The 18,142-nt window shown below is 41.7% G+C and overlaps 2 protein-coding genes across 2 annotated transcripts in view; one reads left to right on the top strand and one right to left on the bottom strand.

Annotated features, from left to right (window-relative positions):
* The window catches only part of LOC145441912 (uncharacterized), a 31,282-nt gene extending 26,557 nt beyond the window's left edge, over positions 1-4,725 (bottom strand). Inside the window, exon 1 of the mRNA XM_080319863.1 lies at positions 4,558-4,725. Coding sequence (XP_080175989.1) covers positions 4,558-4,630 — 73 coding nt within the window. The 5' untranslated portion in view covers positions 4,631-4,725. The remainder of the gene's footprint in view (positions 1-4,557) is intronic.
* Positions 4,726-7,808: 3,083 nt separating this feature from the next.
* Positions 7,809-9,387, top strand: LOC145441904 (chymotrypsinogen A-like). Its single transcript, XM_080319854.1, has 7 exons — positions 7,809-7,956; positions 8,018-8,079; positions 8,144-8,232; positions 8,419-8,578; positions 8,646-8,733; positions 8,929-9,080; positions 9,140-9,387. Exons 1-7 carry the CDS (start codon positions 7,824-7,826, stop codon positions 9,302-9,304), a joined length of 849 nt encoding a protein of 282 aa, XP_080175980.1. The 5' UTR covers positions 7,809-7,823; the 3' UTR covers positions 9,305-9,387.
* The last annotated feature ends 8,755 nt before the right edge of the window (positions 9,388-18,142 follow it).

Below are 18,142 nucleotides of genomic sequence, written 5' to 3'. Positions count from 1 at the left end.
GAGGCAAGGATTAATTTGCCTCACTCATTGTTGGCTAAGGAGAAGCCTGGGCGACGGCTAATTTTCCGTAGGTATGCGAGATCGATGACATCACAAATAAGCCGAGTAAATGCCAAATAATTAGTATTAGAGATCGACCGACAAGCATTTATTATCATCAATTACAGTCGTCACTCGTATATGGTGAGGAAATTATGACACTGAGGCCCGTATTCAGAGAAACGTCTCTATCTCAAACTAAAGTCGTGCTCGACGGAGCAAAGGATGAGTCCAGCTCGATTCGGGAGAGCGTTTGGTATTTGGTTAGGATTTCGAGCGTTGCTCAGTTTTGAGTCTTCACTCATTAGATTTGACAGCTGATGACTGCTTGCAGACGTCTGCGATTTTGTTAATTGCTCGCGATCTGGCAATCTGTGGGTTTAGATGTGATTAGGGTTAGTTCGGATATCAATAATTTTCACTATCCGGATAACGGATATATCCGGATATTTGAAATTTAGCTAACCGGTTAACCGGATAATGAATGCTAAGTGAGATTTCACGAGGGTCTGCATGAAAAATGGATCGCAAAATCATTACACAGTGTTATGGTAGATTTATAAGTACACGCGCAGTACGAGCAAATACGAGAAAAATCACGCAAATTTAATGTTCACTGCTTCTGCAACTCCCTTCTTATAAAGATCACTACATCAATAGTGGTATCCTGTAGCCGGGACCGGAGATTTGTAACAAAGAGTCCACACGTATTAAATGCCCTTTCTGCTTCCACAAAGTGGGCTGAATATAGTAAGCAGCGCTTCCTTTTTGCCCATTCTTCTGTTTAGGTGTCCAGTACTGCAAGGACGAGTAGCTGATACTGGAATTGAGGCCGACATGATAGCTTGCTCTAATTCCTCCATGGGAAATTCACATGATCAGGCCCGTAGCCAGCCGAAAAATAAGGGGGGTGGGTGTTTGAAATAAAACAAGGGGTGTTTTAAATAAAACGAGGGGGTTTCGATTTTTTTTTCGAATTTAGTATCAGCGGAAATCAATTACGCTTGCACGCACGAACATGTTTGCGAAATGCGAACATTCGATGTCATTCAGTTTCGCGATGTCACTCATTAATCACAATCGCGGATCATAATAGTCTTAGTGGCATATTGTCTCCAAGCCACCAAGAGATAGGAGCCAACGCATGCCAGGCCCGAGACTCGATGGCTACGCCAGCGATGATATCGTTCGTACCATGCCTATTGCAGATGCGATTGTGTAGGCCAGCGATAATATCATGAGCACCAAGCCAATGCAGATGCGATTATGTGGACCAGTGATGGTATAAAGTCCACAGAGCCTATTGCAGATATGTGATTCTACCAGCGGAACTATAGGCTTGTTGAAGACTCGAAAAATCAGGCCAGCAACGATAGCCGAGTTCGCAGCAATCAATGACCTAATTTGGCGATCTTCTCAGCGGGAAATTGCGTCGCGTTACACACTGCATTGACGTATCTTGCTAATTGGCGACACGCTTCTCGCTGATTGGCCGCGCGCAACACTGATAATACGACTTATTGAAGCTTCCTAAAAGTGTAAAATGCAATATTAACGATACTATTTTATCCGGTTAACCGGCAGATTTATATCCGGATATCGGATAATAAAAAAACCTGCGGTTAACCGTTATCCGGATAATCCAACCCTAGATGTGATGTTGGTTGCCTAGTATTGCCTTTAATTACGTCAACATATTATATTAGGATTATAAGCTGGATGTATAGGCGAAATAACACCGCTCAATAACAATTTGACTATTTGACATACTGTAGAAGCCACAGCAAATATTTTCAAATGATGAAACATCTGACTTCATCTTGAAGTCTTCAGGCATAAGCACAAGCTACGGTATTTATTGGATTACTGATGATGGGTAAAGGTAATGGTACCGTGTTGTTGATATTTCCGCCATACACGGGGACGGACCGTTTAAATGAACGGTATTGCGATGATCTAACATTGCGTACATTCATAAAGCGCCAGGTCATCTACCATCGTGTATTGCATTTGTACGCATCGCTGCACATTCGCTTTTTTAGACAACAGCTTGTTTGTGGTTTTACAGTAACATTCATCCTCCATTCGTCTTTACATATCCTTATGCTAAGTTTTATAGTTATATGATAAAACAGAGCGTTGTGAGGAATTAACTGCTATTGCGAATCCATTGGAAACCTTTCTGATGAAAAATGTCCGCCGATTTGGGAATAGCCTACGCAGCCAACGATGAAGCCATCTGGCGCTAGAACATGCTGATTTCCTTCTTATAACAATGCTCTATATTACAGTTAAAATTGTGAATTCAGGCACCAAACATGCTCACAGCATAATTTCCACAAAATATTCACGGACAAACCGTTAAAAAGGGCATAAGTAAGGCCTTGAGTCTGCCCACAGTTTGACTCGGAAAACGCTTGCTCAAACGTCGCATTTTGAGATCGACTCCAACCTCATATCGTTATTGAAAACCATAGCCACAAAAGTACAACTCGAATGAGCGCCAAGTTCGACTCCAGTCGAACTGAAACTCTCGCTTCGCTTTCTGAATACCGATTCTTACGCAATGTTGACGCAAAATGAGTTTGAGCACTGAGTAAGGTTTCTTAATACGGGCCTATCAAGCAGGCATTTGCCCAGCGGAGAAGAAAGAGGGCTGAAAAAAGAGGAGGTTCGAAAATATTTCTAATTTACCAAGATAGCATCCATTTATATGGGTTGCATGCATAAACTCCTGTCATACATGTATCAGACAAACTTCTTGGTGTTGTTGAATTTATGTATTTGATGAACGCCTGTATAAGCTCCAGTCCCACATGTATACTATAGCAACTCGAGGAGAAACAAAGATGCAATTTCATTCGCACAACAGTTCACCAGCTTTAAGCGATGTCTATAAAGTGCCATGCACATATCAAATTACCAGCCATCGCTCTATTTGAATACACATCAAAGTGGGAGATCATAACCGCGACGATGATTTCTGGGGGTAAGATCCGAGGTATGGCAATGACTCCATTCTGCACTGCCCTCACCCCCCCCCCCCCCCCTTTGTCCTTGGATCTAATACTCTCTTCAATTTGTTGAGCAACATATTTGTACTCTTCAAAACCAGTTACCATGCTACAGTCCGGTAATTATATAATACCATTCGACATCATACTTTATATGATGTAGACCAGGGGTATCAAACAAACGGCTCGGATGCGGCCCGCGAAGCTATTCTGAGTAGATTGTAAAATTGTTACATTATTCAGCACATTTCTAACAAATGTTGAGATTTTTTTGCAGGAAATACTTCCATTAAATAATCCCTCAAGACAGCAAATGTAGAGCATGTTCATAGGCCACATTACAACCACCCGACTATGGTGTTATGGTTTTACACACTCCAATTCGAAAAGGCAAAAGTGCACACTGACTTCATAGTTTTATGGAAAAATGGACTAACAAGTAATTATTCACAACAGCGAAAACGCCAATTCGGAACGGCTATATGCAGTTTACATGGGAAATATATATTGGCTAGAAAATATATAATTCAAATATCTAAGTTAACATTGCTATGTCACTTTCCACCCAATAGTTCCCCGGACTTAGGAGATACCCGACTTGCGATTTAATGACAATAATCCAAATTCCAAAGTCCATGTTTACAGGTAAATATCTTGTATTCCACACAACGTATACGTTGGCTACCGCCAGATTACGGCTATAGCAAAGGGAGCATATAAATATGCCAACTTAGATCGTCGTTAGCACCACACTTTTATTGTTTCTCAACTGTATTCCACCGTTCAATCATAGTATTTAAGCCAATTCCATTGTTCGCGAAGTAGTGTATTGCGACTTGCAAGCATAAAACCCCTATGAGCCATGTATTATTATTTTTATGCTTGATAATAAAGTATTCAAGTGAAAAGGGGAGGCACGATGTAACATGTTGAAATCAGTTGACTGGTCCGGCCCGCGGCCGTTTTGTAGGCTTGAACCCGGCCCGCGACCCACTTTGAGTTTGGCACCCCTAATGTAGACAAATTCGGAGCCATGAGAGAACCGCTTAACTCTGATTAGTCAGATCTTTGCCAGACAATGGGTAACCTATGCAACATCTTGGTGCATTCCAATGTGAATGCCATGTTCAGACCAAAATATTAGGCTACTAATGCATTTGGAATCAGTACAGTACTCTATCAAAGAAAATTTCAATTAAAACCACTTTGAATATAGTTTTCCACTCCGCAGAGCGCCAAATCTCTGCTGTCAAACTTGCACCAGACTATACGGCCTCGAGTCATACAGTAAGTAGGCTAAGGGATACCGGTACAGTGTGAGTGTGACGTGTGTCACCAGATCATGCAATGGCAGCAATACAACTATTATTTGCCAGCACATTTCGAAAACTGTACATGAGCTTTCACGAACTAAGACGGCGACTCGATTCATCACTCTACAAAATATGTTGAAAAGAAGTACAGAGATATCGGTAATCGTGACTGAACCCTACAGTACACTTACCAGTATCGGTACCGTTTGTTGATGCATATGCGACGGCAAGAAAGAGTACGGCTAAAAGTAGCCTCTTCGACATTTGGAATTGATAGTGTTTACTATTCCTGACTCAGATGTGATACATTATAACAACGGCATAATTGCACTCCTTCGGATCAGGGCACTGCACTGTATTTACAATAGAGATGTGAAAAAAATAGCAGCCTGTTAAAAAGTAACAGTTAAGCTTTTCAAGTAGCAGTAGCAGTTACCTGCTAACCCGAATCACAGTTAACAGAATAGCACTTAGCACATAGCCTTGACATTCAATACATTTATCCCGGTAGTTCTCTGGTTTGTTTCATCGTTCGAGAAATGAGTGTCACTGCAGTACAGTCTCAACCAGAAAACCACATCACACTCGTGAGTCGTGACAATAACAGGGCTTATCCTCAACCACTACCCAATTTGACTGAACATCTTCGGTTGCTAAATTAAATCCATGTTTGTCATGAAGGGCATAAGGTGGGCGCTTCTGTAAATATACTTACTCCATGAAAGAATTTTCTGCAAGCGTAATAGTAAGATGAGGCTAGACGACTCCGTATGATTATGTTTCAATCATAATCAATTGTTAGTTTAAAGTTGAGGTTTGATATCGGCGAGTTTAGAAGTGAACTAATACATTTCCACTTTTTCGACTAAATAGCGGTCAATTGTGACGTAGGCTTTACCCCAATTTAACTGCTAAAAAGTAACAGTTAAAAATCACAGTTAAGATTTCGAAAGTAGCAGTTCGTAACTGCTACTGCAAAATATCGGTTAAGCCCATCTCTAATTTACAAGTCCCAGGTCCCAGCGGAGCAGCCAACAACGTAACGGGCGTGACTGATCGCTTGTGATGTCATAGCACCCAAATCAAACTCGTACCCGGCTAATGCGACATCCGGATTGTGAATTAGCTTTGCGAGAGACAGAAGAGAGAGAATTCTTTTATTCGTCAACCATGAAATATAAAATAGGCAATGTCCACAAACATTCACCTCTGATAGCACATATTTTGATATATATTTTCTTAACAATATTTTACACGGTATGGACAGGGAGATCCGATATGACCGAAGTCTTCAAGGCCGGAGTCACCCAATCATATTTGACAGTATTAATAATATTGATCAATGGTTAATTTTTCGGAAGTGGAATAATTCAAATGAACCAAATAGCAAGTTCCGGGGCAGTGGCTCCCTAGCCTTTGTAGATTGTAAAAACATGTTTGACTTAAGACGGACCCCTATTCGTAGCTTTGACAATAGTTTTGTCTCTCACAAGCCGTAGTGAATTAATATTTGCGAACTATAATTATTACGTAATCACAAGCCTGATTCGAAAGCGGGTGTCGTGGCAGACATACAATCATTACTAGGGGAAGTTTTTGTTGCAGTCAAATCCGTGGAAAGTAGCACTTATTTTTCACAGAAACTACAGTAAAAAGTTGCATTTAATTTGCACAAAAGTTGCACTAAAAAGTTGCATTTATGGGCAAGTCCTTTGAAATTATTAGAGTATGAGATAGCCTACTCGAATTGTTCCGTATCCAAGGCACTGTAACACAACTCAATGTTGGCGACTTCAACAGAATCAATAGCCTGCAAAAATTGATCTAGTGAAAATATATAATGTACGTCAAATCAGACAGGACCTCAAATTTAAACGACAGTGAAATAATCAAGCGATATATTATTAATTTGCAGGCTAATAATCAAGCGATATATTAATAATTTGCAGGCTAAATTTACGTATAGTGCCGAATATTTCCAGTAAAACGTTAGTTGCCTACAGAATCGAAAAAACTTGCAAAAATTTACATCAAAATCGAAGCAAGTTGCATAAAATATCGATAAAGTTGAAAATTGGTACCTGAAGAAATGGAGAAAAGTTGCAAAAAGTTGTTCTATAGGATTCCTCCAAACAGCTTAAAACACCATACTACACAACTTCTGAGTAGTTCGGAAGCTGTAAAAAAAAGTTGCAAAAGTTGCAAAAACTTGCCCTACTTATCACAAATATTTATTATACGAAATAGGTTAGTTTAGGACAGCAATTAACCAACGACATTTCACACATGAGCTACCCTTCATTACGTTTACGTGAGTAGTAATGAAAACTTCTTGTACGGATACTTGTAGGTAATAGTAGAACAATATTCGATAACTTTGAAGTTGCATAATTACTGCTATGTCATCATGAACGCTCACTATCCATGCTATATAGCAAGCAGAAATGATAAGGGCTGATCCATTTTATCAATGTATAAATACAAATATTGGTTCTCGACTATTGCGTCATTTGAGATATCTTGGCCTACGGAAAGACTATGTCATTTATAAATATATTTTATCGAAAAAATCGTTGTGATGAGGTAGGTATTGGTACACACATCTGTCATTTTCACATGCCAACTAAATATCCTGCTCTATGACGAGCCTGCCGACGTGTATAACATGGGGCTAGCAAATACTAAGAATGATATCTAAGCCTATAATATTTACGTTTGGTATGCGGACGTGTGCAGGCTCAGTAAAGACATAGGCCCACTACTCGAGTAGCAGGCCTATTTGTTCAAATGGACTATATACAAAGTCCGAATCCTGAATTCGTCGGCCTAGTCACTTGAGTAATTTTATAAGTTTTCGTTCGCCACTTCCACTTGAACTAGCGTTGGCATGCTTTCGGAATCGCTATTCCAGCAAGAGATTGACTATAGTTATTTACTGCAACATTTTAACTTGCACTTCAGTCTCATCAATGACTACTTGACGCACATGTATTAATTTTTATGTGTGATCCTGTTCCTAGCATCAGCGGCCTCGGCATGTTCCCAAATCCAGAGAGCGAGTAGTTCAAATCACCAAGCAAGCAGACAAGACCAAAAGAAGTAACTATACAGACCGAAGGTTAGAATCTTTGATAACCTGACCAACACCAGGATGGCGGAGTTTTTAAGAAAAACATTCTGTCAAAATTTCAATGTAGCTTTTGCGAAGGATTAAATACTTTTTAGGCAATTCTTGATGTGACGGAGAAATATTGCTATCGTCTTTACCAGTTGATTTCGTTTTCTTGCAATTTGATGCGTGCGTATTATTGTTGACCCGAACGATATGGGGATGTAAAGTAAAAATTTTATCAACTCTCCTTTATCAAAGGATACCATCACATGCGGAAATCTCATGCACGTGCGACTTCCCACGAAGCGATATCTCTATGCCAAAAATAGGATCGAACGAGTCAAAATGAGCCCGACATGGTATAAATATCGCGAAGTCGAAGTCAAATGCTCATATCCTCTTCAAGCTCAATCTCGAGATAACCTAGAAGAAAAGATGAGATTTCTTATGATCCTCGCTCTCGCTGCCGTAGCAGCAGGTAAGAATGCGATATTGAAACAATATGCCGTGGCATTTCTGGACAAAATTGTTATTTACAGCTTCCCCAGCAAACCGAATCGTTGGTGGATCAAACGCTGCCTCGGGAGCTTATCCCTGGCAAGTAAGTAACACTGTCACAATCTCTGTCCGGTGATGACATTCGCAAACTTTTGAATTCTTTCCAGGTGTCACTTCGTAGGTCCCTCGGAAACAGCCATTTCTGCGGAGGATCTCTGATTTCCATGGATTGGGTCATGACGGCCGCTCACTGCACGTAAGTTTGACCTGCGAATTTACTGTGGCGGATATACTCACACATCGCATTTCGAAGGCATGTGCAACTAACATGTCTTTGGCTAATAAGTAAAAATTCAAAACTTGAAGTAGGCCAACAGAAATACTCAACACAGCCACCTATTTACCTTGCCTGGAATCCTTCAGTGTGAACATATATCTATAGACTCAACAACGTAAATGTTGCCATCGGAAGCACCACGATCAGCAACCCACTCGAGACGATCTCTGGTACATTCACCACCAACCCCGACTACAACTCGAATACAATCAGCAACGATTACGCCGTCATCAAACTTGCGTTTAGGGCAACCGCCGGATCTACGGTAACTGTCACAAAACAGTTATAAAAATGAAAACATCACAGAAACCTGATGAATTTGTGTATGTTAGGTTGCTGCCGTCGCTTTGGCTTCATCAGGCCAAACGTTCACGGGCACTGCCGTGACCAGCGGATGGGGATACATCAACGGTGGAAGCAGTGAGTAGCCTATAGCATATACCAAATTCCAAACTTTCTCTACCCCCCACTCTAGCGTATGAATACCGACAATCCGATACCACTCAATAAGCTGGTGAATGAATGCCACGAATAGACGACATAATATTGACCAGATATATTGTTGTAATTAAGGGAAAGTCTATCTAATACATGCGATCTTGTGTTTTTTCGTAGACCCCAATACTATCCCGAACAATCTCCAATACACCCAGTTGCCACTGGTGGCCTCCAAGACTTGTAACTCGGTTTGGACTGTACTCCCCAACCAACAGAGAATCGACGACTCAATGCAATGCGCTGGAGGTGACGGTGCTACTTCTTGCATGGTAAAGCAATAAATCGTTTCTCCGCTGTTCTGTCTGATTTTATCATCTGTGGTTTTCAGGGTGATTCCGGCGGTCCTCTCGTACAACAAGTTAACGGAGTATGGACTCTGATCGGTGCCGTTTCCTGGGGTAGCAGCAGCTGCAGCACAACTACGCCTGCCGTTTACGCAAGAATCGCGTTCCCGGAAGCGAGAAGCTGGATCAACCAAGTGACTGGCCTTTAAATGTATGCCAGCGTCACCCACTGATTATAATAATGCTCGTAAATGCATAATCGTCATCGTGAATAAATTCTGAGACGAGGAAATTTTCGGTAGTGATATTCTCAGCTGGGTCTTCATGTTGACAGCTTTAGACGTGTAGCCTACGTCCTGCCAATGTTCGCTCGATTAACATATTCACATGAGCCTATCAAAAAACAAAATGCCCCTGCTTACGTCAAATTCTTCGTATGATCAAAATTATTCACATTGAGACAGTCCCAATAATTATTAATGGAGTTATTAAAGCGCTGTTAACATCGCTTTTGGCACTCGCCGTCTGATCAATTACGACAGGGGTGGCCAACCTTTTTAGCCAAAGGGCCACATTTGATTGACGAACTATTGCGCGGGCCACTAGCCGCGCGAAGCGGTCATAGGTCAATAACATTGTCACTTGACTATATTACGGGCCTGTTGTATATCGCTGGGCTCAGTTTGCAAGGAATGGACTATTCGGCGCCTGGACTTATCGATATCGAAAGCTTCGACCAATATGCGTCAATCATATTGTGCCTATGTTTCATAGTCGACGGCCTCTCTGCGAGCGCAAACGCAAGGTCGCATATGTTGAACGACACTTTGTCTCGTAATCGCGAATATAGATCAAGTCAAGTCTTCGTATGATCAAAATTATTCACATAGCTTTGAGACAGTCCCAATAATTATTAATGGAGTTATTAAAGCGCTGTTAACATCGCTTTTGGCACCCGGCGTCTGATCAATTACGATGTATATTGTATATACATGACGCAAATTCGCTAGGCGCGACGTTTCAGAGGCTAAGGCCCGTATTCAGAGAGACGTCTCGATCTCAAACCCAAGTCGTGCTCAACGGAAACTTCAGGAGAATCTGGAAATAGCCTACCCAGCCAACGCAAAAGCACCTACGGCTTTGTAACATGATTTCCTTTCTGTTTAATATTCCGGGGTTCAAAAAGTTTATGAGTAAGGCCTTGAGTCTGCCCACGACTTTATTTGGAAAACGCTTGCTCAAACGCCCCATTTCCAGCTCAACTCCAACCTCACACCGTCATTGAATGCCAAAAAAGCCACAAAAGCCCAACTCGCGAGAGCGCTAAGTACGACTCCAGCCGAACTAAAACCCGTTCTTCGCTTCGCTTTCTGATACCGATTCTTACGCAATGTTGACGCAAAATGAGTTTGAGCTCCGAGTAACGTTTCTTGAATACGGGCCGGACAAGACCGTTTCGTGGCTTCTGGGGTTTTGTCGATGTCGCACTGTGTAATTTAGTGAGCAAAAGGCCACCTATGGTTTATCAAGTCTTTGGGGGACTGAATTTATGCTCGCGCAGGTCCACAAATGCGTTGATGTAAAAGTTGAACAATTCTCAAATATCATCTGCTATGGACATAATATAGACCAGAGGTTACATGGATTACATCGAACCCTGAGGTAATCAGTCTTTATAGCAACGAAAAGGCACATAATTCGTTGCAACTTGTATACTTCGCTTCGAGGCGTTTCGTGATCGTGGCTATAGGGCTATTCAAAAATAAACGTTTCTTCAAATTTTACCGGCTACTTGATAAAATTGTAAGGTTGTCATCGGTCCCATCGGATGGGTCCAAAGGTACACGACCTGGGGTCCTTTATTACGTACTCTCAAACATTCATATGTTTCAACTTTTCTTGCTGTGTAGGGCAGACCGAGGACAACTGTAACACTTTTTGCATTTTCCAACATTGCGTGTTTACTCATGGAAATTTTACTTAAAGAAGCCAGCAACTCGATAGTTGATATAAAAACTAAAATGGAACTCAACCATCAATCAATCATGAAAATTGCAAAAAGTGTTACAGTTGTCTCCGGTCTGCCCTACATAGCACGAAAAGTTGAAACATATTATAGATGTTTGAGAGCATTAAATATCCCCAGGTCGTGTACCTTCAGAGTTGGAGTAATTGTAATTTGTAATGGAGCTGAATGTAATTATTACATTTTTTCATGTAATTGTAATTGTAATTGTAATTGAAGCATTTTCATTTTCTGTAATTCTATTTGTAATTGTAATTTGATAAAATTTGGCCTAATTACAATTTCAATTACAGTACATTGTTATTGAGACCTGACAAGCACAGCAAAAAACAATTGACGCTTCTCCGTTTTACGATCACAGCCAACCGTAGTGTTCACCGTGACACTAATGACTGTTTCCCATCAACATGTCAAAGCTTATAAACGTTAAAATAATTGTTTTTCGCGTTGGTGTTGTGGGTGCGGGATATTAGGGTTACGGGTGGAAGATTAGGGTTCCTACACATGCCACTTCCTTTCCATCGCTTGCTTTTATGTCATCTTCTGTTGCTTTTCATTCACTGTGTACAACTGTACAGTACATGCCTGTTCTTTACATCGTCTAGGTCAGGGATCATCAAACTGGGGTACACGAGCAAATTCACATAGTACACATTCATTGTGACAATTTCAAGGTTTATGTGTCAAGCGAGAAAAAAGCTTAAGCTTGCCAACTGCACCGTTTAGGGCTTGAGCCACGATGCCGTGTGAATAATTATTGGGCTATTTGCTGCCACACTGCCCCACCCATAAACTCCCCAATTGGGGGAAGCCCGAGCTCGAAGAGGGCTCAAAACTAAGTCGTTAATGATCTCGAAATATAGAGCATTTTTGAAGAAATCATGCCAATTTATGCCGATTTAATGCTGCTAAGTGTATTGATTTTTGGGTACTCTTCCCCCATGAAAAACTATGCATGATTTATATAAATAGGCATTTCGGCATCGGCCATTATTGCGCCACGGTGTGTCAAGACACGAAGCTTATAGGCAAACATGGGACTCTGAGAAATGTACCAAAAACATCGGCAGCGGGTAAACATTGGCCAAAAAGGACTGACCTAATATTGACCGAAAACTTCGATATATATACATACATTTATAATTTTCCATGGTTGCCTGAATAGCTGGCGCCTAATTTTTAAGTCCCGAAAATCTGAACAGCACAGGAAAAATACCATCCTTCCGAGAAAAGTTCCTTACCAGCAAAATTACCAATTTGAAATCGTGTGGGTCTTTCAGTTTAGTACGTTTGGGCGATTTCAAGAGAGAGAGAGAGAGAGAGAGAGAGAGAGAGAGAGAGAGAGGGAGAGAGAGAGAGAAAGAGAGAGAGAGAGAGAGAGAAAGAGAGAGAGAAAGAGAGATGGTATTCTTTTTCGCCTGCAACATCGAGATGCGGTACGGCCTTTATAGTAAGGTCATCTACTCTGCACCCCCGTTTTTTTTCTCCTCCATGCTATCCGTCTTTGGTCTGACTCGGCCGGGGATCGAACCCACGACCTACCGATCAAGAAGCCGGACGCACAACCATTACAGACAGGGGGATGCCGAACGACCAACCAGTTGGGGTCTCTTGAACTGGCAGTAAGTAATTATATCAACGGGCCGGCTCGAATATGTTTATTTATTAATTACGTGCCCTACATTTTCTAAGACAACACCTCACTCAGTTCTAACGGTAAATTTGATTACGTGGGGTCAGAGAGGATGAAATATTTCTTTCAAAATATATATGCAATGACCAATATTATTGACCAATTCAATCATGAATTATAGAAAATGTTCGTGCGATGAGGACGTCTAAACTCACTGTTGATTACCAATATGAAATGTCGAACACAAGTAGTAGTGAAAACGGCCATTCCAATGGGGGATCTGGGTGGCTGCGTCCCGCAGACGTTCGGTCCATCACCATATAGAGGGGGCAAAGACCAACGTTTTTGGGGGGGCTGACGAGTGCTGTTTCTGCCCTGATGCTGTATAACGTTAATCGCTTCGAAGAGATTAATAGTTTCGTAATTTTATGTTAGCTCATCAGCCGCGGTGATGAGTTTTTCCATAGCCGATTGTCGATTTCGGATTAGTTCTGTCAGCAGTCATTCACTAAATATGATTACTTCATTAGCGCTATTTCAATGTTCGGTGTTTTGCTTGTGTACAAATGGTCCTGGTCGTAAAATACCAGATTATTTCCCTGTGAAGCTGCTGGCATTTTCCATTGACCAAATAAGGTACAAATTAAAACTTGAGAAGTCACATCATAACAGCAGGTAGTTCTCAAATCCAGAGTTGGAAATTTATTTGTAATTGTAATTGGGCTGAATGTAATTAATTACATTTTTTCATGTAATTGTAATTGTAATTTGATATTTTTAGCAAGGAGTAATTGTAATTTTATTTGTAATTGAGATGAAATAATGTAATTGATCCACTCTTGGCTACCTTTGGACCCATCCGATGGGACCGATGGCAACCGAACAATTTTATCAAGTAGCCGGTTAAATTTGAAACGACGTTTACTTTTGAATAGCCCTAACCACGATGACGAAGCGCCTCGAAGCGAAGTATACAAGTTCAACAAATTATGAGCCTTTTCGTTGCTATAAAGACTGATTACCTCAAGGTTCGATGTAATCCATATATGTAACCTCTGGTCTATATTATGTCCATAGCAGATGATATTTGAGAAGTGTTTAACTTTTAAATCGACGCATTTGTGGACCTGCGCGAGCATAAATTCAGTCCCCAGAAGACTTGATAAACCATAGGTGGCCTTTTGCTCACTAAATTACACAGTGCGACATCGACAAAACCCCATAAAACACGAAACGGTCTTGTCCGGCCTGTATTCAAGAAACGTTACTCGGAGCTCAAACTCATTTTGCGTCAACATTGCGTAAGAATCGGTATCAGAAAGCGAAGCGAAAAACGGGTTTTAGTTCGGCTGGAGTCGTACTTAGCGCTCTCGCGAGTTGGGATGTTGTGGCTTTGGCATTCAATGACGGTGTGAGGTTGGAGTTGAGCTGGAAATGGGGCGTTTGAGCAAGCGTTTTCCAAATAAAGCCGTGGGCAGACTCAAGGCCTTACTCATTAACTTTTTTGACGGTTTGGACGTGAATATATTGTGCAAATTGTGCTGTGAACATGTGTGTTAACTGAATTCACAATTCCAACGGTGAGATACACCCCGGAATAGGCCTATTAGACAGAAAGGAAATCATGTTACAAAGCCGTAGGGGCTTTAGCGTTGGCTGGGTAGGCTATTTACAGATTCTCCTGAAATTTCCGTTGAGCACGACTTGAGTTTGAGATCGAGACGTCACTCTGAATACGGGACTTAGCCTATGAAACGTCGCGCCTAGCGAATTTGCGTCATGTATATACAATATACATCGTAATTCAGGGCCGGCCAACCCGTGGCCCGTGAGAAGGTTTTGAGTGGCCCGCGACGTAATTTCCGAAATTAGAAATATTATCAAAAATGGAGAGACTCTTTGGGGTACAGAACTTTAATATACATTTTAATAATATATTCATATTAAAACCCGAAGCTTTTCGAGCTGACACTTCTCAAGGGCAATCGTCAGCAAATGGAGAATTTCAAAAACATGCATCTAGCTACATTGCATACAACCAATTATGACGTCATAGAAACAAACAACATGAAATACAGGCAAACCGCGAGCGCAGCTAGTGGACAATTTTTAGATTCACTACAAATTCCTTCTGCTGACACAAGCGCGGTCGGTGGATTTTAATATAAGTCGATTCCAGTGCAGACAGATGGAAATTAGTGCGGCCTCTACCTAATATCGAAAATCTTTCATCGCGATAGTTTTTAGCGCAAGTTGCATTCTCAGCCAAATGCTTGCCGATGGCAGAGTTCATAGCCATGGCCTGATTACGTTCTAGTATTCGGAGATCAGTTACGGCTGCGTCTTCGCGAGAGTCCAATATGCGTGATCTAATAACGCTAGGGACATGTTGTTTGATGCGTTCCTGCAAGCGCTGAGTTGTTCTTCCCACGTACCGACAATCACAGTGGCCCTTGAAATCATAGACTATATTGCTTTGTTGAAAAGCAGGAAGAACATCTTTGCGCGTTGCAGGAAGCAATTGTTTGGTGGTAAACACAACATTAGTTTTTACGTTATCGTAACAGCGATTTACAGCAGAAATCAATTGTTTTTCAAACCGGGAAGAGATGGGGCCCAGCCACGGCAAATGTATATATACATTTTCCTCAGACCGTGTGTTCGTGTTTTGTGATTTGTTGGGATTGAAATTACTGAGTTTTCTGTCCACAGAACTTTTGATGATGTGTTCGGGGTAGCCGTTATCGATTAGAATTTTGCGGATATATTCTAGCTCCGCGTTTAATTTTACATCCGAACAAATCATCAAGGCTCTGTGCACCAATGTGCCAATCAAATTTAGTTTACGGCGATTAGGGCTAAAAGAATTCCAGCGTATGTAATGCCCTGTAAACGTTGGCTTCCGGTAAACCGAAGTGACAAAGCTAACACCCCGTTTTTCCACCAGAACGTCTAAGAATGGTAACGAGTTAGCACGCTCTTTTTCAAATGTGAATTTTAAAGACGAGTGTAGAGAGTTCAAGTTAACGAAGAAATCATCGAACTCCGTCTCATTTTGACAGATAACGAAGGTGTCGTCGACATAGCGACGGTACATGAATGGAGGCTTGGTTTCATCTGCGGCGAAAAGTCTGTTTTCATGGAATCCCACAAATATATTGGCTAAAATCGGGCCAAGAGGGCTACCCATAGCTATACACCGTCGGTTTGCATGTAGATGGCATCGTTAAAACTAAACACAACAGAGCAAGTAGCCGTATTAAGAAGTTCAACGAACACTTTACGCGAGAAGGAAGGTGGTGCTAAATCACCACCACCATATAGCGCGTCCGCACAGATATCAATGGTCTCCTTCAGCGGCACGTTCGTGAAGAGGCTTACGATATCATAAGAACCGAGAAACATATTCGGGTTTGGAAGGTCGGTGGTTTTCATCTCGTGCGCGAATGTAAACGAATCAGCGACGCAATGCGAATCATACATGGAACGCACTGGTTCCAAAACATCGATAAGCCACTTCGCGAGCTTGTGCTGCGCCGATCCAATCATAGAAAGAATTGGTCGAACGGGCACATTGGTTTTATGAGTTTTTGGCAGTCCGTACATACGTGGCCTCTGTGCCCCGACCGGTCTGATGGAGGCATAGACCTCAGGTGATATGGAGCCGTTTTTCTTGAGGCTGAATAGTCGGCGCTGTATCCGTCTTTCAATCTTGGCGATGTTATCGAATTCAGCAGCGGGACCAAGTGTCTTGAATTTTGATTGGTCACCCAAGATTGCTTCCATTTTGAGTATGTAATCCCGTTTGTTTAGGATTACAACCCCAGAGCCCTTATCCGGCTTGCTAATGTGAATGTCTGGATTCTGTCGCAATGCTCTTATTGCACGAAAACATTCCTTCGTCATTAAAAAATTTTCCGAATCAATAGGATATCCACAATAGGCATCTGCCAAATCACTCAATCTTGCTTTGAGGGCAGGCAAATTATCAGCGGAGCTCGCCTTGCGATGATATAGTTGAGCCATTAACACTTCAAATTCTGCGAATACCTCTTCACTTTTGATGGTAGTAGGTGGTAAACAAAAGTTGAGACCATGAGACAATACGAACTCTTCAGTGGACGTGAGCTTGTAGTCCGATAAGTTAACAATATTTTTCCCGTCAGGACTAGCATTGTTACCAAAGCGTTGGGTAATAAGGCCGGTCATCAGACCGGTCGGGGCACAGAGGCCACGTATGTACGGACTGCCAAAAACTCATAAAACCAATGTGCCCGTTCGACCAATTCTTTCTATGATTGGATCGGTGCAGCACAAGCTCGCGAAGTGGCTTATCGATGTTTTGGAACCAGTGCGTTCCATGTATGATTCGCATTGCGTCGCTGATTCGTTTACATTCGCGCACGAGATGAAAACCACCGACCTTCCAAACCCGAATATGTTTCTCGGTTCTTATGATATCGTAAGCCTCTTCACGAACGTGCCGCTGAAGGAGACCATTGATATCTGTGCGGACGCGCTATATGGTGGTGGTGATTTAGCACTACCTTCCTTCTCGCGTAAAGTGTTCGTTGAACTTCTTAATACGGCTACTTGCTCTGTTGAGTTTAGTTTTAACGATACCATCTACATGCAAACCGACGGTGTAGCTATGGGTAGCCCTCTTGGCCCGATTTTAGCCAATATATTTGTGGGATTCCATGAAAACAGACTTTTCGCCGCAGATGAATCCAAGCCTCCATTCATGTACCGTCGCTATGTCGACGACACCTTCGTTATCTGTCAAAATGAGACGGAGTTCGATGATTTCTTCGTTAACTTGAACTCTCTACACTCGTCTTTAAAATTCACATTTGAAAAAGAGCGTGCTAACTCGTTACCATTCTTAGACGTTCTGGTGGAAAAACGGGGTGTTAGCTTTGTCACTTCGGTTTACCGGAAGCCAACGTTTACAGGGCATTACATACGCTGGAATTCTTTTAGCCCGAATCGCCGTAAACTAAATTTGATTGGCACATTGGTGCACAGAGCCTTGATGATTTGTTCGGATGTAAAATTAAACGCGGAGCTAGAATATATCCGCAAAATTCTAATCGATAACGGCTACCCCGAACACATCATCAAAAGTTCTGTGGACAGAAAACTCAGTAATTTCAATCCCAACAAATCACAAAACACGAACACACGGTCTGAGGAAAACGTATATATACATTTGCCGTGGCTGGGCCCCGTCTCTTCCCGGTTTGAAAAACAATTGATTTCTGCTGTAAATCGCTGTTACGATAACGTAAAAACTAATGTTGTGTTTACCACCAAACAATTGCTTCCTGCAACGCGCAAAGATGTTCTTCCTGCTTTTCAACAAAGCAATATAGTCTATGATTTCAA

The sequence above is a fragment of the Botryllus schlosseri genome, chromosome 6, assembly GCF_051294905.1.
Source record: "Botryllus schlosseri isolate E-star chromosome 6, Bs_hap1, whole genome shotgun sequence".
Lineage (NCBI taxonomy): Eukaryota > Metazoa > Chordata > Ascidiacea > Stolidobranchia > Styelidae > Botryllus > Botryllus schlosseri.
This window is presented reverse-complemented; position numbering and strand designations above follow the sequence as displayed.